The sequence below is a fragment of the Microtus oregoni genome, unplaced genomic scaffold (assembly GCF_018167655.1).
Source record: "Microtus oregoni isolate MIOR12 unplaced genomic scaffold, Mior012 000005F_ref0000423, whole genome shotgun sequence".
In the NCBI taxonomy this organism is placed as follows: Eukaryota; Metazoa; Chordata; class Mammalia; order Rodentia; family Cricetidae; genus Microtus; species Microtus oregoni.
The window spans coordinates 34,591,454-34,614,568 of NW_024543064.1; the positions used below are offsets into that span (position 1 = coordinate 34,591,454).

The window sequence follows — 23,115 nt, forward strand, 5'->3', positions numbered from 1 at the left end:
CTCTGTGAGTTCCAGGCTAGCCTGGTCTACAAGAGCTAGTTACAGGACAGGCTCCAAAGCTATGGAGAATCCCTGTCTTAACAAAACAAAAAACAAAAATGTTGGCCTCTGGGGATTTTGTGGGATTTTTTTTAATGTGGGGAGGCTCATTGATTTAGAGGGGCCCAGTCCACTGTACACGGTAAGTACCATTCCTAGGCAGCAGCTGGTCCTGGGCTGTTTTAAATTCACTTACCCCAAGTTGCTTTCAATCACAAGATAACACAGAAAGGAGAAGCAAAGCAGACACCAGGCAAGCACTCTACCAAGAGCTACACCTCCAGCCCTGAGGCAGCTCTTAAACCTAATATGTATGAATAGTGGGAGCTATGGAGATGGCTCAGCCACAAAGTGCTCTTGTGAGGAAATGAATTAGGTTCATGGCGCCTCTATTAAATAAGAAGTCAGGCCGGACAGACCATGCTTATAAAACCAGCCCTGGAGAAGCAGATTCTGAGAGCTGCAGCCACACCCACATGTCAAGTTCCAGATCAGTAAGGGATTCTGCCTCAAAGAGTAAGGAACTGCAGCGATGGTGGAGATAGAGAGAACGTGAAAGACTCTAAATGCATTTCTAAGCCCCCTCAACCCTAAGACATGTTTCTAAAACCTTACACTCACTCTCTCTTGGAAACGGGACAGTCGCCCCCACACACACATGCTGGACTGCTCATCACCCTGTGTCCTTGTGAATAATCTTCAAACATAACTCCATTCTGGGAATTGAGGCAAAGACAACCCACAGATGTTGCCTCAGTTCCTGATGGATTGATTTAGTCACTGGAACAAGGTCAGGAAGACCACAGAGATGCTCTTTCTCTCTCTCTCTCTCTCTCTCTCTCTCTCTCTCTCTTTCTCTCTCTTTTTGTTTTTTGAGACAGGATTTCTCTGAAGCTTTGGCGCCTGGCCTGGAACTTGTAGACCAGGCTGGCCTCGAACTCCCAGAGATCTGCCTGCCTCTGCCGCCCGAGTGCTGGGATTAAAGGCATGCGCCACCGCGGCCCGCCTAGAGATGCTCTCTTATCTCACCCGATCCCACGGCTATTCTCTGGCCCTGGAATAGATCAATCACTGCTAGTAACCCTTTGAATAAGCCAATCCAATAAGTTGGAAAACAACCTGCAGGTTCCCCACTTTTGTCTGTGGCTTTTTACTTTAAAAGATGTGCTGTAACAGCAATCAGATGTCCTTCATATCTCGAACCTTAAGGGCCCTGCCGTGACAGAAAAAATTCTCTTACTTTTGCATTAATTGAGGCTTTGTGAATGGTGTCTGGACCAAATTATCCCTGATGTTTGGACTTCTAGTCCAACAAAAGTCCCTCATTAGAGCAACAGACTGAGCTCCCAAGGTCCAGTTGAAGAGCAGAAAGAGGGAGAAGATGAGCAAGGAAATCTGGACCGCGAGGGTTTGGTCCACTAACTGAGACAGTGTGCCTGTTCTAATGGGAGCTCACCAAATTAAGTTGGACCGGGACTGAATGAGCATGCGACCAAACCAGACTCTCTGAATGTGGCTGAAATGGGGGGGGGGGTTTGAGAAGTCATTGATAAAGAAACTTCATCGGGTGATGGATGGAGATAGAGACAGAAACCCACATTGGAGCACTGGACTGAGCTCCCAAGGGCCAGATGAAGAGCAGAAGGAGGGAGAACATGAACAAGGAAGTCAGACCATAAGGCTTATTACTATGTTAAGTAATATAAGAAATAATGTGTATATTTCCTTTGCTACCCCTTTTAAAACATGTTCTCCTGTACTACTGGACTAGCATCAAACATGCTCTGGAACTGGCTTTGAAATTCTGACCCTCCTGCCTCTCCCTCCTAAGAGTTTAGAATACTAGCTTGCAGACAAAACACACCTGGCTCTTTTTTACTTTATTAATTTTGAAGACAGATCTCACGTGGCCTAAGAAATAAGGAAGGGCTCCCTTGAGCCCTGATCTTGGATTACTTGGCCTTTGGATTTTCCATCGATAGCCAGGAAACACAAAGTTTTAGGAACATTGTAAGCAGGGCCAGGCGGTGGTGGTGCATGCCTTTGAAACCAGCACTCAAGAAGGGGGCAGAGGCAGGTAGTTTGTGAGTTCAAGGAGAGCCTGGTCTACAAGAGATAGTTCCAGGACAGGTACCACTATATTCCCCATTATATCACTCATTGCAGTTGAGGACAGAAACAGGTACTCAGTGAGAAGCACCTGTGCATGGGCACATACAAACCAGACCTGTGCGTCCTTTCCAGGATGTCCAGGGCCTGGTTTTATGCACATCACAGTCTTGCTAATGGTTGGTTTTTCATTTTACTTCCTCTTAGAGCTTCAGAACACCCTTTCTAGCATGGAACACAGCAGCTCTCAGTCCCATGCCCACAGCCGTGGGTGAGAGGATCTGTTCCTTCAGGGCCTCAATGACTTGCAGAGTGACCTGTAAGGACTTGTAAGAAGGATGATCTAAATGAAGTGTCCACCCGAGGCAGTCTTCTCATCCCCTCTGCTATGTGCCCTCTTTCCCGAAGCATCTCCCTGTCCAGCCATTCCTGCTCCTCAGCTAATTTAAAATAAAGTGGCTTGGCTCTCCCTGGTGTGTTTTCTACGTGTCTTCACCCACATGAGATTGAATCTGCTGGACATTTCCTTCTCACCTAACTGCTTCCTGTGACCTCTGCCTCTGATTTCTGACATTTATAGATACACGTTTGACTCAAGTTCAGGTGAACTTGGAAAGCAATGATTTCCCCTGTTGCGGTGAGTAAATGGGTTCAGATGCTGGTATGAGGCAGTATTGATGAGATCGCAGAGGAGCGTGTGGTACCCTGGTGGGCACTAGATCTAGGCGTTCACACTGTCAGACTGCTTATTGAAGTGGTATTTCATTTGTATTTTAGTAAATCAAGCTTGCCTGAAGATCAGAGAGTAAAACAAACACCCTGGTCAGCTTCACCGACCAGACAGTGGCATCACACACCTTTAATCCAAGTAGCCACACTAGTTGGTCATAGAAACTGGGCGGGAGTGGTACACGCCCTTAATCCCTGCCCTAGAGAGGAATATAAGACAGGAGGAGACAGCTCTCAGCCAGTCTCATTCTGAGGATTCCTGGAGGCAGGATCGCCACCATACTCGGACTGAAGGAAAGGTATGTGGTAGTGTCTGGCTGGTTTGCTTTTCTGGTCTTCAGGTTGAACCCCAATATCTGTGTCTGTGTTTTTGTTAATTGTGCTACAGCTTATTGAGACTTACTCCAGATTCTCTACACCTCCTCATCCTTCGCAGCCCAGCCTGTAGGATTGCAGCAGGCTTCTCAGTTTCTCTGAAATTGAGTCATCTTCAAAAACAGAGACAACCCAAAACCTTCCTTTTTATCTTTGTTTTATTTTCATTTTTTGTTTTTTTGAGACAGTATTTCTCTGTGTGACAGCCCTAGCTATCCCAGAACTCCCATTGTAGACCTGGCTGGCATCAAATTCACAGAGATCTGCCTGCCTCTGCCTCTGGAGTACTGGAATTAAAGGCGTGAACCACCACCACCCGGCCCTTTTTTTATTCTTACATAAGGTCTCATTTTACTCAGCATGCCCTCAAGTTCACTATGTAACCAAGGATTCCTTGAATTTGTGATCCCTCTGCCTCCACTTCCCGGGATCTGGGATTACAGGTTGTGTGCCACCACATCTGATGGTGTCAAGGGTTGAACCCAGGACTTTGTGAATGCTATGTAAACACTACTAACTGGGCCATAACCAGGCCCCAAAATGCATGGTTGTTTTTGTTTGTATTTCGGGACAGGGTTTCTCTGTGTAACAGTCCTAACTGTCCTGGAACTAGCTCTTGTAGACTAGGCTGGCGTCTGCCTCCTGAGTACTGGGATTAAAGGCGTGTGCCACCACTGCCTGGCCAAAATGTTTGTTTTTCTATCATATCTTTTGGTAAATGTAAGTTATTTTTGTGGTCTGTTCCTCTAAAAACTTAAATTTTGAGGGGTACTATAATTATCGAAAGGTAATATTCCCGTGCTGGAGAGATAGTTCAGTTGTTAAGAGCACTGATTGCTCTTGTTAGAAGACCTGGGTTCAGTTCCCAGCACCTGCATGACAGTTCACAACCTTCTGCTTCCATGGGATACGATTCTCCCCTCTGGCATCTGATGGCACCAGGCCCTCATGTGGTGCCCATACATACATGTAGGCAAATGACTCATGAATTAAAAATAAGTACACACTTTTATAAAGGTGATATTCCATACATGAGACCAAGACAAGTAATCGAGGGACAGAAAACATTTTAGTCTCACACATTTCAAATAGTATATATTGTCATTTTAAAATAAATCATTTTCGCTCTTCCTTGCTTGTTTCCTGCGTAGGTGGGTGGCGGACGCAGGCGGTGAGCTCCGGTGTCCGATGCTTCGAGAGGCGGCCGGCGAGATTTCACACTGCAGGACCTGAGCCCTTTCATTGGTGGCGCGCAGGTCGGTGTGCGGAGGCGGAGAGTGTGGAGAGACCTAAAGGCAGAGGCGCAGCTCCCTGCCGCTTTGCTCCTGCAGCGGGAAGCTGTACCTCGCCTGCAGACTGAGCTGAACTCTTTTAGTGCAGCAAGCATCTGTTGGAGGAGTAACTCCCAAGGAATCAAAGATGAGTAAGAGCAAAGACGATGCGCCTCATGAACTGGAGAGCCAGTTTATCTTACGATTGCCCCCAGAATATGCCTCAACTGTGAGGACGGCGGTGCAGTCTGGACACGTCAACCTGAAGGACAGACTGACCATTGAGTTACACCCTGACGGGAGGCATGGAATCGTCAGGGTGGATCGAGTGCCCTTGGCCGCAAAATTGGTAGATTTGCCTTGTGTTATGGAAAGCTTGAAAACCATCGACAAAAAAACCTTTTACAAGACAGCAGATATCTGTCAGATGCTTGTATCCACAGTAGATGGTGACCTAAACCCTCCTGTGGAGGAGCCGATTGCCGCCGCTGATCCCAAAGCAAGCAAGGAAAAAGATAACGACAAAGAGAAGAAGTTTCTTTGGAACCATGGAATCACTCTACCTCTAAAAAATGTCAGAAAGAGAAGGTTCCGGAAGACAGCAAAGAAGAAGTATATTGAGTCTCCCGATGTGGAAAAAGAAGTGAAGCGGTTGCTGAGTACCGATGCTGAAGCTGTCAGCACTCGTTGGGAGATAATTGCTGAAGATGAAACAAGGGAGACCGAAAATCAAGGCCTCAATATCTCCTCTCCAGGAATGTCTGGCCACAGGCAGGGCCATGAGTCACTAGAACTCGATGAGCTTCGAGAGATATTCAATGACCTCAGCAGCAGCAGTGAAGATGAGGAAGATGTCAACATCATTGGCACCGAGGAAGAGCTGGAGAGGCAGCTACAAGACAAGCTCAATGAGTCAGGTGAACAGCACCAAGAAAATGAAGGAACCAACCAGTTGGTTATGGGAATTCAGAAACAGATTGATAACATGAAAGGCAAGCTCCAGGAGACCCAAGACAGGGCAAAGCGCCAGGAGGATCTCATCATGAAAGTAGAGAACTTGGCTCTCAAGAACAGGTTTCAGGCTGTTCTGGATGAACTCAAACAAAAAGAAGACAGGGAGAAGGAGCAGCTTAGTTCTTTGCAGGAAGAACTAGAATTACTCCTAGAGAAGTGAGAATGTTGATTTCCGTTTTTTGACTGGTCAGCTTGAGAAAATTTTCATTTTCATAATACGATCTCAGAATTATTCTCTATAGTGTTGGGAATTTTTTTGAATTTTGTTGGCTGTTTTTAGAAATGTTACCAAGGTTTTCATTCTTTAGGAAGTATGGTTACATGGGCAGGTGTAGGTGTAAGATTAGTGAACAGTTGAACTTTAATTGTTCACCATAGGACACTATTACATTTGTCTCTTTTCTAGAAGTTTTTATTTCTATTCTGTGATGCTAAGATCAGTAAGAAGCTAGCCTATGGGCAGTGAAGTTATTTTTATTTTTTTAATATATGTATACAGTAGCTATTTTATTAGCTACCTAGGAAGTTTCCATGTATAGAAATGTAAGTTTTTGCACAAGTTGTTTCTTGCACAATAAGAGCTTCCAGTTTTTGCATTATAAAAAAAAATAAAAAACAAAAAAATCATTTTCAGATTTAAAAACTCAAGGGTGGCAGCTGGGCAAGGTGGCACATGTCTAGACACAGAGGCAGGCAGATTTCTGTGAGATCAAGATCAACCTGGTCTATTGTAATTGTAAAAATAAAACACTGCACAGTTCCCTGAGGGTCGGCAGTGTGTCCCTGGCAGGGAGCCACACAACAGGTGAGAGTCATTGGCGGATCATCAGGTCCCAAGGAACTATGGCGGGTGAGAGACAGAGATGGATAGGCACAGCATGCAAGAGTGATGTTGGATATTTGTTTAGTGGATTATGGAAGGGAAGGAGACAGGGTAGAGGGAGGAAGAAAGGGAATGGGGAGAAAGAGGCAGAGAGAGAGAAACAGAGAGAGCATGTAGGGGGGAGAGGAGAGGAGAGGGAGGAGAAACTACGTCTTAGGGAGGGAGGAAAGGGAGAGCTTGCAGGGAGGAAGCAGAAGGTAGATCCTCCTGCCTCTGTAGACTTGGGAGGGCTGGGCTTGTCTCTTGAAGGGACAGGACAGACATTACATTTACAAAGGGAGTTCCAGGTCAACCAGGACAGTTAAACAGAGAAACCCTGTCTTGAAAAAAACCAACAACGAAAACTCAGTGTGTGGAAGGATTGAACTCCAAGTTTTCTTCTCACCTCCACATGTTCACTATGGCTCAAGTACCTGATTCCTCTAACTAATAAATGCAGGTTTTAATACAAAACAACCTTTCTTAAATCCAACCCAAGGTGAGTTTTATTTAATTTGATATTTTAAAAACAGGATCTCAGGACTGAGCGTGGCTGTGCCCGTGCATGGAGCCAGAAGCAGCCTCTGGGATGGACGTGTTCCTCATGATCTGGCGCCACAAGACCACCATCTTCACGGTTGCTAAGGAGTCGAGTACCGAATTCGAGCTGAAGCACGTCTTTGAGAGCATCCTTAAGCGGCCACCAGATGAACAGCAGCTGTACAAGGGCGACCAGCTCCTTGATGATGGGAAAACTCTGGGCGAGTGTGGCTTCACTAGCCTGACAGCAGGGCCAGAGGCCCCAGCCACAGTGGGCCTGGCCTTCCGAGAGGACCATGCCTTTCAAGCCCTGCACATTGAGCCCTTCTCCAGCCCTCCAGACCGTTCATATGCGATGAAGCCACAGGATTCTGGAGACAGTGACGATTAACAAGCTGTGTAGTGAGGGGCCCAGGCCCACTCCCTAACCCCAGAGACCAATTCCCTTAATAAAGATTTGGCTGTCAAAAAGAAAAAACAAAAAACAGGATCTCATTATGTGTACTTGGTTGTTCTTAGAACTCACAGTGTAGATCAGGCTGGTCTCAAACGCAAGTGGATCTCTTCCTGCCTCTGTCTCTTGAGTGCTGGATTAAAGATACATGCGACTGGGCCTGGCAACTTTAAGTATTTCATTTATTAATTTGTGTGCATCTATGTGTGTGGTAGCATATGTGTCAAGGCTGCTTTTAGGTAGCGGTCAGAGAACAGCTTGCAAAAGTTGGTTCTTTCCTACCATCCTGTTAAAAAGAAGAGGTGGGATTTGCCCCAGGGGTGGTGGCCTATGCCTTTAATCCCAGCACTCTGGAGGCAGAGGCCTTCGAATCTCTGAGTTCAAGGTAAGACTGGTCTGGTCTACAAAGATAGTTCCAGGACAGATAGGACTGACAAACAGAGAAACCCTGTCTGGAAAAAAAAATGGGATTCGGGTTGTCAGCAGGTGCCATTATTCCCTCTGCTGAGTCTATCACAGACCTTTTTGTTTGGTAGGGTTGTGTGCTTATTCATGCCTTCACTGCCTTTTATAGATAGTAAACATTTGTCAGAAAGCCAGGTGTTGTGGTGCATGCCTTTATCCCAGCACTTGCGAGGCAGAGACAGGTTTCTGGGTTCAAGGCAAGCCTGGTGTGTGGAGCAGGTTCCAGGACAGCCAGGGCTACACAGACAAACCCTTTTCTGAAAAAAACAAGAACCAAACCAAAACAACAGTAAAAAGAGATGGAGGAACTGAAGAAAAAAGTCAGTAGTTAAATCATTTATTGCTCTTACAGAGGACCCAACCTTGACTCACAGCATCCAGGGATTACAGCACACAACTGCCTGTAACTGTGGCTCCAGGGGAATTCATGCCTACACTCACGTGCATAGACACATGCACATACAACTTCATACATGGACATGTACACCCTACACCTTCACAAAGGTACATACATGTCATTCATACATATATAGTAATAATTAAAATGTAGTTGGTCGTGGCTGGCCATGAGAACAGGAGCCACAGTCTGGGCCTTTTCCTTTTTCAGAATTTCTTTTTTTGGATTTTTCGAGACAGGGTTTCTCTGTAGGTTTTTGTTTGCTGTCCTGGAACTAGCTCTTGTAGACCAGGCTGGTCTCGAACTCACAGAGATCCTCCTGCCTCTGCCTCCTGATTGCTGGGATTAAAGGCGTGTCCCACCACCGCCCAGAATTTTTTCAGAATTTCTGAAATTATTAATGGAGTCCTTACTCACATTCAGGGGACTGTACATTCTTTCATTCATGTTATCTGCCTGGTGACTACTGCTACTTTAGCATATAAGAGGGTCTCAAAACTAAATATGTTTCCTATACATTCTTTTCTACTTTAAGCCTATGATTTGTGTAAGTTAAACTCTTTTAAAAGTTCCCATAGTGCTTTTGTGACGTTAGTGTGGGATAGAAATACTTTTTTTTGGGGGGTGTGTTTCAAGACAGGGTTTCTCTGTAGCTGTTGGTGCCTCTCTTGGAACTAGCTCTTGTAGACCAGGCTGGCCTCAAACTCCCAGAGATCCACCTGCCTCCTCATCCTGAGTGCTGGGATTAAAGGTGTGCGGCACCACCGCCTGGCCAGAAATACTCTTTGGACTGAAACCTGGAGTGGAACAGCAGTGCTATGATTTTTTTTTTAAAATGTGGCAAGATTCCGTGCGGCAGTAGGCAGCAGAAATGTTGTACGTCCCCAAATGGTGGCAGCTGGCAATGTGGTGGCAGGCAGCAGGCCCTGGGAGCAGCCAGTACCAGGCAGGGATGGCTGACGGTCCCCTAGCAGTGGCTGGCCCAGGCAGGAAGACACATGGCCAGCAGGCAGGAGACAGAAACATGGATAGACACGACATGTAGAAGGAGGTAAATATTTATTCAGGGAGCTACAGAGGGAAAGGCAAAAGGGGAGAAGGGAGTTGAGGGGGAGAGAGAGAGAGAAAGAGGAAAAGAGAGACAGAGAGGAGAGGGAAACAGAGAAGTGGGGAGAGAGGCAGAAGCTAAGATGCCTCTCCAAGAGAAAGACAAATAAGAGAGCAAGCTCAGGCTGGAAGCTGAAAATCAGCCTGCCCCTGTGAATGGGAGAGGGAGTAGGTGTGGCTTGTATGAATAATCATAACAAGCAGAATAGTCTGAGAATCTGCAGGCTTGGCTTGTGTATTGGTTTGTTGTTTATTTGCCGGATGGCTTTGTGTTTACTTGGCCCACACATGCCAATTAACTCTTATGTTAGCAGTAGACTTAAGAAAAAGATTGAAAACTTTTGTTGTTTTAAAAAGTTTTAGGCCAGGGCTCGAGTTGTGAATACTTTCAATCCCAATATTTAGGAGGCAAAGACAGGGGTATCTCTGTGAGTTGGAGGCCATCCTGGTCTACATAGAGACACCCTGTCTGAAATATGAAAAACAAAACAAAATTTTAGAGTGTAAGAAAATACAATACTCAGAAAAAGTATTTGTCAGATACCAAAGAAACCTGGCACTGAGAATCTCATCATAAATAATGATTTTAAAATTCAATTTATTCTTTTAGAGACAGAGTCTTGTATTATTTGCATTGCACTATAGTGAACTTTTAAAAATTTGTATGTTGGCCCCTCCCCTCGGCCCTGCATTGTGGCAGCTCTGCTGTTCTCCAAGGCTGAGTGAGTACCTGAAGAGTTACTTGTCTATGAAGGACCAGCTGCTGCCCTACAGTGGACTGGATCCTTCTAAGTCAACTAGCCTCCCCCCCAAACTCCCCCCCCCCCCCAAAAAAAAATCCCACAAATTCCCCACAGCCAGTCTGATCTAGGCATTTTCTCAGTTGGGGTTTCCTCTCCCAGGTGACGATAGTTTACTGTCAAGTTGACAGAAATGAACAGTTTGCATGGTGTAGACAAAGCCCTTGTGTTCTAATCCTGCTGCCACATAAACGGTGTGGGATACACCTGTAATCCCAGCACCAGAGAAGTGAAGGCAAAAGAAAGTATCGGATGTGCGGAAAGAACTCCACAGCTGATTCGATGATCTTACTATTTGGCTCTTGTTCAGTACCCTTGGTGGCTACAGGGTTAATAAACTCATTTGTGACCAAGTGTAGAACACACTGTGAGCAGAACACCGCGCAAGCACGTGGGTCTGAGTCCAGTCCCCAACAACCACCTAAAAATGCCAGGACCACAGCTGTGTGTTTGTTATCTAAATGCAGGGGAGACAGGTAGATTGCTGGTTAGCAAACCTCAAATAAGCATCAAGTTCAGGGGCATTGTCTCAACACACAGCACATGGCTCCCAACTGCCTCAAATTCCAGCCTCAAGAAGACTAAGGCATGCTTCTGGCCTACACACAAATGCAGTCTTGCCTTGCAGCCAAGGTTGGCTTTAATCTTGGACTCATCTCAGAGTTCCAGAAGTAAAGAACTGATAGGCCTGACCATTAATTTTTAATTTTATTTTTAGGATTTTATTTATTATGTATGCAGTGTTCTGCTTGCAGATAGACATGCAGGCCAGAAGAGGGCACCAGATATCATTACAGATGGTTGTGAGCCACCATATGGATGCTGGAAATTGGAATCAGGACCTCTGGAAGGGCTCTTACCAGTGCTCTTACCAATGAGCGAACGCTCCAGGCCTTGACCATTTCTCTTTTCTTCCTCTTAAATCACATGTTCATGGGGAGAGGGATACATCAGTGTATATGGGGTTAGAGTACAGCTTCTAGGAGTCAGTTCTCTCCTTCCATGAGGATGGATGGCAGGCTTGATGGTAAGATTCTTTAAGCCTTTAGTAGTAACATCACTACTATAGGTTAGTTTCAAAGTAGTTTATATAAATAATTACTTGGCTTAGTCCTATGTGGTGGGTACCATTTAAAGGGTGTATGTATACCCTTAGGATCCCCTCATTCAGCAATTCTCTGCCTGTGGGTGAAAACCCCTTTAGGGGTTGGAGGAGACTTTCACAGGGGTAGCCTAAGACGATTGGGAAAACATTTACATTATGATTCATAACAACAAAATCAGTTATTTCAATAACAAAGTGATTTCATTGTTGGGGGTTACTACAACATGAGGAACTGCATTAGGAAGATTGAGAACCACACCTCTAAATAGTATCTTGCAGTACTGCACAAAAATATAACAGGCTTGAGTCCAGTATTTGAAGGCAGCTGCTGATTTTGAGTCTGTCTTAAATGTGTTTGTCTTGACCAATGTAAATTGAGTCTTGGCTCTCTTTGACGAGCTTTGAGAAATATTCAAAATTAATGTGTTTCTTTCACACATCTTTAATCCCAACACTCGGGAGGCAGAGGCAGGCAGATCTTTGAGTTGGAGGCCAGCCTGATCTACAGAGTGGGTTCCAAGACAGCCATAGCCACACAGAAAAACCTTGTTTTGAAAAACTAAAAAAAGTGCTTTTTCAAAACCCAAATTCTACCCCAAATATATCTACTAAAGTGGGATTCCACAAGGGAAAGGTATCAAGGACCTGGAGAGAGGTGGAGAGACACTGGGGCTAAGCCAGCTTCGTGCTCTGCTGGAATTCTGAGGCTTGGTAAGCATGGAACTGGGATGCTCACATGTAGTGCTATGGTGTTCCGAAAGCGGGGCTAAGTCAAATAGGGCCAAACGTTGTGCACGTGGCGTGTAAAAGTTGGTCTTCTGCTCTTCTGAGTACCATTCTGCGGGAGTCACGGCATCCTGATAGGTCCAGTCAAGCCAATGGAAATTGAAGCCTTCAAGCAGAGTGATGTGGCCAGCTCTTGTAGGCACACAATCAGGGGGCTTTCTGGGTGGCCATTTTGACACTTTAACCCCTGGCAGCAACATTACCTTGGATAGCAAACCAGCCCCCAAATTGGGGGCGTATGCACACACCTGCTATGTGCTGGGGAGAAGGGAAAAGAAAAGCAGAGTTACAGAGGCCATTTTGACACTAAGTCCAGCTATCATTATTGCAAGCTTTTTTTTTTCCTTCAATTTATTTTTATGTGCAAGCAGTACCTACAGAGACCAGCAGAGGGTGAGCAGCCAGCCCTGTGGGTGTTGAATGCGAGCCTGCAAGAGCAACAAAAGGCCCTAAATTTTGGCTATTCTCGCCAGTTCCTATTTTTGCTCACTTACGTCCCACTCAGACCAGGTTGACCTTAAACTCACAGTGATCCCCCTGCCTCTGCCTCCCGAGTGCGAGGAGTTCCACTACCGCCTGGCTCTTTTCCTGATTTTTTTTGTTTTTGTTTTTTTGTTTTTGGAGACAGGTTTCTCTGTAGTTTGGAGCCTGTCCTGGAACTCACTTTGTCTACCAGGCTGGCCTCAAATCACAGAGATCTCCCTGCATCTGTCTCCCTAGTGCTGGGATTAAAGGCGTGTGCCCCCAATTGCCCAACTTATTTTTTTTTATTTTTTTTTCATGTATACAGTGTTCTGCTTCCATGTATGCCTGCATGCCAGAAGAGGGCACCAGATCTCATTACAGATTGTTGTGAGTCGCCGGGTGAGCCGCCGGGTGAGCCTCAAACTCAAAGAAATCTGCCTGCTTCTGCCTTCTGAGTGCTAGGATTAAAGGAGTGCGTCACCACCACCCGGCTGCAAGAGAGAGTTTTAAAATATTAAAAGGGCCCAAGCTTTTGGACTGTTATGTCATCAGGTAAACCAGAAAGCAGGCCGTCTATTTGTCAGGACAACAGATACTTTGTCCTGGGTTATGTATCAATGTCAGGAAAGGAAGGTGATGTAATGTGGAACCTCACAGGGATACGTGGAGGGGCTTTTACTAATTTTCTCTCAGTCCCACTCATTCATTCACATGTATTCATTCTCTAACCTTGGTCCCCCATGGGTCAGCATCCACATCTTGTCGTTGGTAGTAGTAAGCAGCCCCGGCCACATGGGCTACAGTCTGGGCTAGAATCTTAGGGCGCCGGTTGGGGTGGACCTCATAGTCAGCAATGACTTCTATTTGCAGTTCTGGAAACTTCTGGAACAGAATAAGGGGCTTCTGTTAGCATGATGGGAGTCACGACTGTTCCACAAAGGCCTAAGATGTGTATTAAAATGATCCTGTCTCATAAGCCCATGGTTTGGTTTTTTGAGACGAGGTCAGAATGGCCTTGATCTTGCTCTACTTGCTAAGATGATAATCTTGCCTTTACCTCCCTACTGCTGGGACTCTCCATTAAAAGGGATATTTCAAGGGAAAACATAACTTTAACCTCTATTAAAAAAGACGTCAGGCCTGACAGACCTTGCTTATAAAACCTGCCCTGGAGAAGCAGATCCTGAGAGCTAGCTAGTCACACCCACATGTCAAGTTCCAGATCATTAAGAGATTCTGCCTCAAAGAGTAAGGGACTGAAGAAATGGCTCAATAGCACTTATTGCTCTTGTAATCGATACAGGTTCAATTCCCAGCACCCAGCGTGGCATACAGCAATCCATAACCCAAGTTCCAAGGGATCCAACATAGTGCATATGCAGGAAAAACATTCATCCACATAAATCCTTTAAAATAAACAGGCCAGGCAGTGATACCACAAGGCCTTTAATCCCAGCACTCTGGAGACAGAGGCAGATTGATCTGTGGGTTCCAGTTAGTTCCAGGACAGCTAGAGTTGTTACACAGAGAAACCCCATCTTGAAAAACAAAAACAAACAAACAAACAAACAAAAGAGAGAGAGAGAGAGAGAAAAAACTTAAGGTAAACAATACCCAAAGAACACCATTTGGCTTCCATATTCTCACAAATATGTATGTTCACTTACACATAAAGAAAAATAAATTCCTCCTTTTTATTATTTATTTTTAAATTTTTTTTATTGATATTTGTTGAGCTCTACATTTCTCTCTCTACCCCTCCCTGCCTCTCCCCTCCTGCCTTCAATCCTCCCCCAAGGTCCCCATGCTCAAAATTTACTCAGGAGATCTTTTATTTTTATACTTTCTACTTCCCATGTAGATTAGATCTATGTAACATGTAAGTCCCTCTTACTGTCTACATTGTTGTCTAAGTTCTCTCGGATTGTGGTTTGTAGGCTGGCTTTCTGTGCTTTATATTTAATAATCGCCTATGTGTGATAATTGTCTTTCTGTATCTGGGTTACCTCACTCAAAATAATGTTTTCTAGCTCCATCCATTTTACAGCAAAATTCAAGCTGTCATTATTTTATTCTGCTGTGTACATGTGCCACATTTTCTTTATCCGTTCTATGGTCGAGGGACATTTAGGTTGTTTCCAGGTTCTGGCTATGACAAACAAAGCTGCTATGCACATTGAGCACATGCCCCTGTGGCACATTTCAGCATCCTTTGGATACATACCCCAAAGTGGTATTAAAGGTTCTTGAGGAAGGTTGTTTTCTAATTTTCTAAGTAATCACCACACCGACATCCAAAGGGGTTGTACCAGCTTGCATTCCCACCAGCAATGCAGAAGTGTTCCCTTTTCCCCTCAACCTCTCCAGCATGAGTTGTCATCAGTGTTTTTGATCTTGGCCATTCTTACAAATGTAAGATGGAATCTCAGAGTTGTTTTGATTTGCATTTCTCTGATGACTAAGGATGTTGAACTAAGGTGGGGGCAGACACTGCAGTACCACAGTGCACATGTGGAGGTCAGAAGAATCTGGGCCTCGGTCCTCTCACTCTGCCATGTGTGTCCCAGAAATCAAACCCAGGTTTCTGGGCTTGACCACAAGAACCTTTACTTCTGAAGCAGCTCACCCACCCAGTAAAAGCTATTTATTAACCAAGTGTGACATGGAGCTCACAAACTGAGGGAGAGTATTTTGTCTGTTATTGAATAAAAATCAGCTAGGAAGTCACAGAAGAAAACAAAGCCTGATATGTCAGGGTTGGAGACAGGTAGACAGTCACAAATTCCAGGTCAGCCTGGTCTATACAGTGAATTATGGCCATCCAGGTCTACACCTGTCCCAGACACAAATAAACAACAACACAAAAACAAAGAATTACCCGAGAAGGCCAGGCAGTCAAGGTGGTATACAAATATACACTGAGAATTTTGGATGTTAAGCAAGAAGAAAGCCTTGTACAGGAGCCAGTCTATTAACTATACAGAGAGGAAAAAAAAAACCAAAACCCTAAAATGACCAGAGATGTCTAAAACCCATAGTTCTCATCTTCTACTTGACCTGGAGCATCAGAATCTCTTTGGAGGAGGCCTGGAGATTTTAACAGGCTCCACAGTGATTCTTATTTATTCCAAAAGCAAGCAGTCCTCAACAGGAGGAAAAATGGAATTGTCTTGTTTCAGGATGTTTTCTTTACATGTTTGAGTGTTTCACTTGGATGTATGTCTGTGCACTACTTGCACGTCTGGTGTCTGTGAAGTCTAGAACAGGGCTTTGGATCCCCTAACTGGAGTTAATGGTGGTGTGAGGACCTGACTTTGCAGACTCCATTTTAAAGAGGGGGCATCATCTTAAGCCACATAATGAGGGGGGATCTCAGCTCAGATATGTGCTGCTGTGCTAGTGCTATTTGGATGGATACCCTGAAAATAGCCAACTAAGGAGCTAGGGAACAGGGACATAAACCTCAACGGGGTTCAGATGTTCCTAGGAGGCAGCCTGCCCTTGAAGATACCTTGTCAGATATTAATGGCTCTTTGTTAGGGTTTTTGTGCCCCAAAACTGACCAATGGTTTCAGAGACTACCTTGCCCTATGCTCTCCTTACCCAATCCCAGGATGACAGGACATGAACGCCCCTTACTATGGCATTTCCCCTTTAAAATTTCCCCCCCTTCCCGGGTTCAGGCTGCACTTCCCTCACCCACTGCATTGGTGTGGTAGAGGTATAGTTCAAACTCAAGTTTGAATATTAAAAAACTCTCTTGTGCTTTACATCAGAATCTGTCAGAATCCGGTTTCCCTTTGGGGATAATAAACTTGGGCTGTATGGCTTTAAGCTGTCACGTGTGCTGGGAACTGAACCTGGGTCCTCTGTAGAATAAGTTCATTTAACTGCTGAACCGTCAGAGAGGAAATGGAAACAGTTCTTCTTTAAATATTTATTTCTTTACTATGTATACAATATTCTGTCTGTGTGTATGTCTGTAGGCCAGAAGAGGGAACCAGACCTCATTACAGATGGTTGTGACCCACTATGTGGTTGCTGGGAATTGAACTCAGGACCTTTGGAAGAGCAGGCAATGCTCTTAACCACTGAGCCATCTCTCCAGCCCCCAGAACAGTTCTTTTTAAGCACTAGGAAGTTTACTATTATTTTCTCACTTAGATGTAACTGCCTGCTGAGTTAGCTAACTTGAGCAATCTGCCATTTAAAACTTATTTCAAATACTGTAAAAAGTTGCCAACAACCTTATTTTAGAACCAAAAGTTTATTGAGTGCACAAGAGATGATGCCAGCCTGGATAGTAGCAAAGTACACATGCAGTGTGACCAAAAGTCTGTCCTCATTTTTATAGCCATATATTTATTAACTTATTTATGGGCATGTGCCACAGCATAGGGATCAGTGAGTTCCCTCCTTTCACCATGTGACACCTAAGAATGAAATCAGATCATCAGGCTTGGCAGGAAGTGACCTTACCCACTGTGCCATTAATGAACTATCCAACAGCCAGAGAGTTCCTGGGGGTGACAGATCCTAGATGTTCCACTCAAGCACAGAAAGTATCATTAATAAAAATAAAATAAAAAAGTATAATTAATTTCTTGTTTCGATTTGTTGAGACCTTAACCCTGCTGTGTGGCCAATATGACCTTGAAATCTTTATTCTCCAGCCTCTACCTCACACATGCTGGGATTACAGTGTGTGCCGCTACATCTCTCTCAAAATTCTTTGTTGTAGCTCAACAGGTCTGATTTTACACTCTCAGCTACACAGGGAGACATAAGGGATTTCAAATTCCAACTGGTTTGGTTTGAGGGAGTCTTGTTACTATCATAGCGTAATAAACTGACAATTTCTTATTTTTTTTTAATTTATTTATTATGTATACAACTTTCTGCCTCCATTTATACCCACACACAAGAGGAGGGCGCCAGATCTCTTTACAGATGGTTTGGAGCCACCATATGGTTGCTGGGAATTGAACTCAGGACCTCTGGAAGAGCAGAGAGTGCTCGTAACCACTGAGCCTCTCCAGCCCCGCAATTTCTTATTTTTATTTTCAAAAAATAACATATCTTTGCTCACAGGACTTTCCTTCCTTATTTGAAGGAAAGGTGTCTCATTAAGAAACCCAGGCTGGGGCTGGGCAATGATGGAGCATACCTAGAATCCAGCTCTTGGAAGGCAGAGGCAGGTGGAGCTCTGATATCAAGTTCAGCTTATTCTACACTGTGAGTTCCAGGAGAGTAAGGGCTGTTTCAAAAAAAAAAAAAGAAAGAAAGAAATAGGGCGAGAGAGAGGACAAGAGAGGGAAGGACAGCAAGAAGGAGAGAGAGAGCGTGGGAGAGCAAAAGAGAAAGAACAAGAGAGAAAAACAAGAAAAGGAGAGAGTGTTGGAGAGTAAAGGAGGGAAAGAGAAAGAGAAAAACAAGAGAGAGAGAAGAGATAGAACGAGAGAGACTAAGAGAGTGGAAGAGAAAAAGAGAGAAAGAAAGAAGAAGAAAGAGATCGCCAGGCTGTCGTGGCCACCCTGGTCCAGCAAGGAAGACGCGACCACTGGAGCTCTTCTCACTGCAGTTTATTCCAAGACCTTTTACAATTCTCTCTCTCCCCCTCTCTTTCCTCTCTCTCCTCTCTCTCTTTTTCCTCTCCCTTTCTTCTCTCTCCTTGGGCAAACCCTCACCCAGCCCTTAAGAAGGCATAGTCTGCCAAGCCCGATCTGCCAGGAGAACACTGCCCATAGGTTCACGCATATGCAGGCAGCTGATAATCATTGCGTGATCATAGCATAGGTCAGGCCTTAACCATCTCAGGAGTTGATTATACAACTCCATCAGGTGTGACACCATGAAGCTCGCTACACTGGGCAGTGGTGCATGCCTTTAATTCCAGCACATTGGAGGCAAAGACTGGTGGATCTCTGTGAGAGAGAGTGAGAGAGAGAGGGCTAGGGCTTCTCTCTCCCTATAGCTCCAGGCTCTTCAGCACCCCTCTCACACACCAGTCCAGAAGGCGTGTGGTCAAGTTTATTACGACAGTGCTCCTACTTTCCCATCCCTGTATTATTTCCTTTCCAGACGCTCTCATTAAGTGCCTGACTAAAGCCTCTTGAAGGAAGAAGGGTTATTTTGGCTTGAGGCTCGAGGAGACACTGTCCACCATCATAGGAAGGCTTGGTGCCCAGTGGTTCCACAGTGGCAGAAACGCGAGGATGCTCGTTCACATGTCAGTGCCACCTATATTCAGGGCCAGTCAGTGTTCCTACCCCCCAGTTAATCCACTCTGGAAGATTTACACACACCCAAAAGTGTGCTCCCCTGGTGCTCTGGGCATTTTATGACTCATTTGAGTTTGGCAATTAAAATTAAGCATCACAGTGTCTTTCTGACTCAAGATTCTAGACATTCACTATAAACACTATAGAAAATAGGCAATTGTTGTGACAAGAATGGAATGTTTAATGTAACTTAGCCACTGTTTGTGTTTCTACTTTACTATGAGGACTGGAGATGTAACAAGGTTAAATATATTTTGGTTCATATAACTACAAGGTAGGGAGCAAGGATTTGAACTTGAACTCTTTGAAGACCACAAGGCTTATTACTATGTTAAATATAGATTATAGTGTGTATATTTTCTCCTTAACCCCCTTTAAGACACGTTCTCCTGTACTACTGACTAGCATCAAACATGCTCTGGAACCGGCCTTGAAATTCTGACCCTCCTGCCTCTACCTCCTAAGAGTTTAGATTACTAGCATGCATGCAAAACACACCTGGCTCTTCTTTATGTTATTAATTTTGAAGACATACCTCACATGGCCCATGCCTGCCTAACTGAGGGAGGCCTTGCTTTGTTTGTCTGTTTGTGACACGCTTGCTACGTAGCTCAGGCTAACCTTGAATACATGGCCCACATTTTTCTTAGCCTCTTTAGTGCTGGGATTATGAACATGTGCCCCAATAACTGGCTAACTGTGTGTACTGGCTAGTCGTATATCAACCTGATAGACAAACCACAGTTATCTGAAAGGAGGGAAGATTAACGGAGAAGAAACCTCCATAAGATCCAGCTGTAAGGCATTTAATTAACTAGTTAATCATAGGTGTGGGTCCAGCCCATTGTGGGTGGCTCCATCCATGGGCTGGTGGTCCTGGGTTTTATAAGAAAGGAGGTTGGGTAAGCCATAAGGAGCAAACCAGTACACAGTACTCCTTCATGTCTGCCCAGCCCACATCATATTCAACAATCCGCAATCCATTGCCATCAGTGCCTTGTGTCTTTGTTCTTTTTTTGCCGGAATCTGCTCCAGACAAGTAACGCTACAGACATCCACCCTTGGAGAGAAGTTGAGCTGCCACCATGGAAGCAACAGGGGAGAGGCTGACCTACAATTTTATTTTCATGGGAAAATTTCCATGTTTAATGTAAAAGGCTCAAAGCATTGGATTATTTACGTGTGGGATAGAAAAGATGGCAGCGCCCAAGGGTCTTCCTGAGGGGCTGTGAGAAGACAGTTCATTTAAACCCCATTTAATAGAGGGTTCCCGTTCAGAGGACGAGTTCATGATAGGCGCCATATCCAGGCCCTTGATGCACGAGCACCAGCTTCAGATCAGGTCAGCCACATTCATGGGCATCTCGTCTATCTGGGTGGAGTAGTACTGTTCTATGTCCCTGAGGATGCAGATGTCATCATTCTTCACAAAATTGATGGCCACACCTTTGCGGCCGTATCGCCCTGATCTCCCGATTCTGTGAATGTACAGTTCTCTGTTGTTGGGCAGGTCGTAGTTAATGACGAGGGACACCTGAGGGACATCCAGGCCACGAGCCCAGACATCTGTAGAAATGAGCACACGGCTGGCACCAGAGCAGAACTCCTTCACGATGGACTCACGCTCCTTCTGGGGCATGTCCCCGTGCGTGGATGACACAGTGAAGTTGGCTTCTCTCATCTTCTCTGTCAGCCAGTCAACCTTCCTCTTGGTGTTGCAGAAGATGACAGCCTGGGTGACGGTCAGCGTGTCGTAGAGGTCACACAGGGTGTCAAATTTCCATTCCTCTCTTTCCACCGCCACAAAGAACTGCTTGATGCCTTCCAGAGTCAATTCATCACGCTTCACCAAGATGCGGATGGGGTCGGTCATAAACTTGTTGGTCATCTCCAGGATCTCGTGAGGCAATGTGGCACTGATGAGAACCACCTGTGTGGCTGGCGGCAGGTGCCTGTACACATCGTAGATCTGCTCCTTGAAACCTCTGTTCAGCATTTCATCAGCCTCATCCAAAACCAACATCTTGATAGCCCGTGTCCTTAAACTTCTACGGCGAATCATATCAAAGACACGTCCCGGGGTGCCTGCCACAACATGTTGCCCATAGTCCAGCTTCCGGATGTCCTCCCCAACATTGGTGCCCCCAATGCAGGCGTGGCACTGTACGTTCATGTAGTCCCCCAGAGCCAGCAAACCCTTCTGAATCTGTACAGCTAACTCTCTTGTTGGAGCCAAGATCAAAGCCTGGGTTTCTCGAACCTGGATATCCAAGCACTGGAGGACTGAAATGCTGAAGGTGGCCGTCTTGCCGGTGCCAGACTGAGACTGTGCTATGACATCTCTCCCCTTAATTATCTGCTTCATAGCGCGCTGCTGGATTGCTGAAGGCTTCTCAAAGCCGTAGGCGTAGAGGCCGCGCAGTAGGTCCTCCCGCAGGCCCATGGTGTCGAACGTGGGGGTCACATCCACCTCCTCGCTGCTCTCGAACTCCACTTTGGTCATGTCCTCCTCTTTGAGCAGCCGCTTCCGCGTGGAGCCCGACGTCGCCATCGTGGCCGTGGCGGCCAGGATTACAAGTCCACCGAGAGATGATGAGCGTGAGCGACAGAGGGCTGACCTACAAATTTAGAAAAGTTCAATACAGTGCCATGTAAATAATACAAGACACTGTCTCAAAAAGAATAAATTTAATTTTAAAATAAAATCATTATTTATGATGAGACTCTCAGGTTTCAGGTTTCCTTGGTATTGGACAAATACTTTTCTGAATATTGTATTTTCTTACACTCTAAATTTTGTTGTGCTTTATATTTTTTGGGACAGGGTCTCCTGGTCCACGTAGACCAGGATGCCCTCCAACTCACCGAGATATGCCTGTCTTGGCCTCCTAAATATTGGGATTAAAGATGTTTACCTCTAAAGCCCCGGCTTAAAACTTTTTTAAATGAAAAATTTCAGTCTTTTCTCAAGTCTGTTGCTAACATAAGAGTTATTTGGCATGTGTAAGCCCAGAAAACACAGAGCCGTCTGGCAAATAAACAGCAAACCAATACGCAAACCAAGCCTACAGTTTCTCAGACTATTCTGCTGTTCCACTCCAGATTTAGGTCCAAAGAATATTTCTATCCTACACTACCATCGAAAAAGCACTATGGGAACTTATATTATTTTATTTTTTTGGTTTTTTGGGACATGGTTTCTCTGTGGTTTTGGAGCCTCTCCTGGAACTAGCTCTTGTAGACCAGGCTGGTCTCAAGCTCACAGAGATCCGCCTGCCTCTGCCTCCCGAGGGCTGGGATTAAAGGCATCCGCCACCACCGTCCGGCACTATGGGAATTTTTAAAACAGTTTAAATTACACAAGTCATAGGTTGAAAGTAGAAAAGAATGTATAGGAAACATATTTACTTTATTTAAGAACAAAGAAAGGCTGGATGGAGGTGCACACCCTTAATTCCAGCACTCAGGAGGCAGAGTCAGGCGGATCTCTGTGAATTTGGTGCCTGCCTGGGCAACAAAACGAGTTCTAGGACAGCTAGGGCTGTCACACAGAGAAACACTGTCTCAAAAACAAAAAAATAAAAACAAAACAGTCTAAGAGAAAAAGAAATGCTTTGGGTTGTCTCTGTTTGTTTTTGAAGATGACTCAACTTGAGAGAAAATGAGAAGCCTGCTGCAACAATACAGTCTGGGCTGCTAAGGATGAGGAGGTGAAGAGAATCTGGAGTAAGTCTCAATAAGCTGTAGCACAATTAACAAAAACACAGACACAGATATTGGGGTTCAATATGACGACCAGAAAGGCAACGCGGCCAGCCACTAGCACTTACCTCTCTGTCAGTTCCAGTATGGAGATCCTGCCTCCAGGAATCCTCAGAATGAGACTGGCTGAGCGCTGTCTCCCTCCTTTCTTATATTCCTCTCTAGAGCGGGGATTAAGGGCGTGCACCGCTACCGATTGGTTTCTATGTCAAACTAGTCTGGCTGCTTGGATTAAAGGTGTGTGATGCCACTGTCTAGTCATTGAGGCTACCAGGGGGATTGTTTTACACTCTGAGATTTAGGCAAGCTTTATTTACTAAAATATAAATGAAATATCATTACACTAAGCAGTCTGACAGTGTGACCGCCTAGATCTAGTGCCCAGCAGGGTACCACATGCTCCTCTTTGATCTCATCAATACTGCCTAGACCAACATCTGAATCCATTTACTCACTGTAACGGGAAATCATTTCATTCCAAGTTCACCTGAATGTGGAACCAAACGTGTATCTATAAATGTCAGAAATCAGAGGCAGAGGTCACAGGAAGCAGT

General features: G+C 45.1%; 3 protein-coding genes and 1 pseudogene across 3 annotated transcripts; 2 read left to right on the plus strand and 2 right to left on the minus strand.

Annotated features, from left to right (window-relative positions):
* The first annotated feature begins 4,671 nt into the window (after window positions 1-4,671).
* Window positions 4,672-5,697, plus strand: LOC121448859 (transcription initiation factor TFIID subunit 7-like). Its single transcript, XM_041653122.1, has one exon. The coding sequence runs from the start codon at window positions 4,672-4,674 to the stop codon at window positions 5,695-5,697; it is 1,026 nt and encodes a 341-aa protein (XP_041509056.1).
* Window positions 5,698-6,988: 1,291 nt separating this feature from the next.
* On the plus strand, window positions 6,989-7,330 carry LOC121448881 (elongin-B-like). Its single transcript, XM_041653139.1, has one exon. The coding sequence runs from the start codon at window positions 6,989-6,991 to the stop codon at window positions 7,328-7,330; it is 342 nt and encodes a 113-aa protein (XP_041509073.1).
* A 4,545-nt stretch (window positions 7,331-11,875) lies between these two features.
* LOC121447843 lies at window positions 11,876-20,102 on the minus strand (annotated as a pseudogene).
* Window positions 20,103-20,132: 30 nt separating this feature from the next.
* Window positions 20,133-21,368, minus strand: LOC121448865 (eukaryotic initiation factor 4A-III-like). The gene has a single exon (XM_041653127.1). It carries the CDS (start codon window positions 21,348-21,350, stop codon window positions 20,133-20,135), a length of 1,218 nt encoding a protein of 405 aa, XP_041509061.1. The 5' UTR covers window positions 21,351-21,368.
* Between the last annotated feature and the right edge of the window lie 1,747 nt (window positions 21,369-23,115).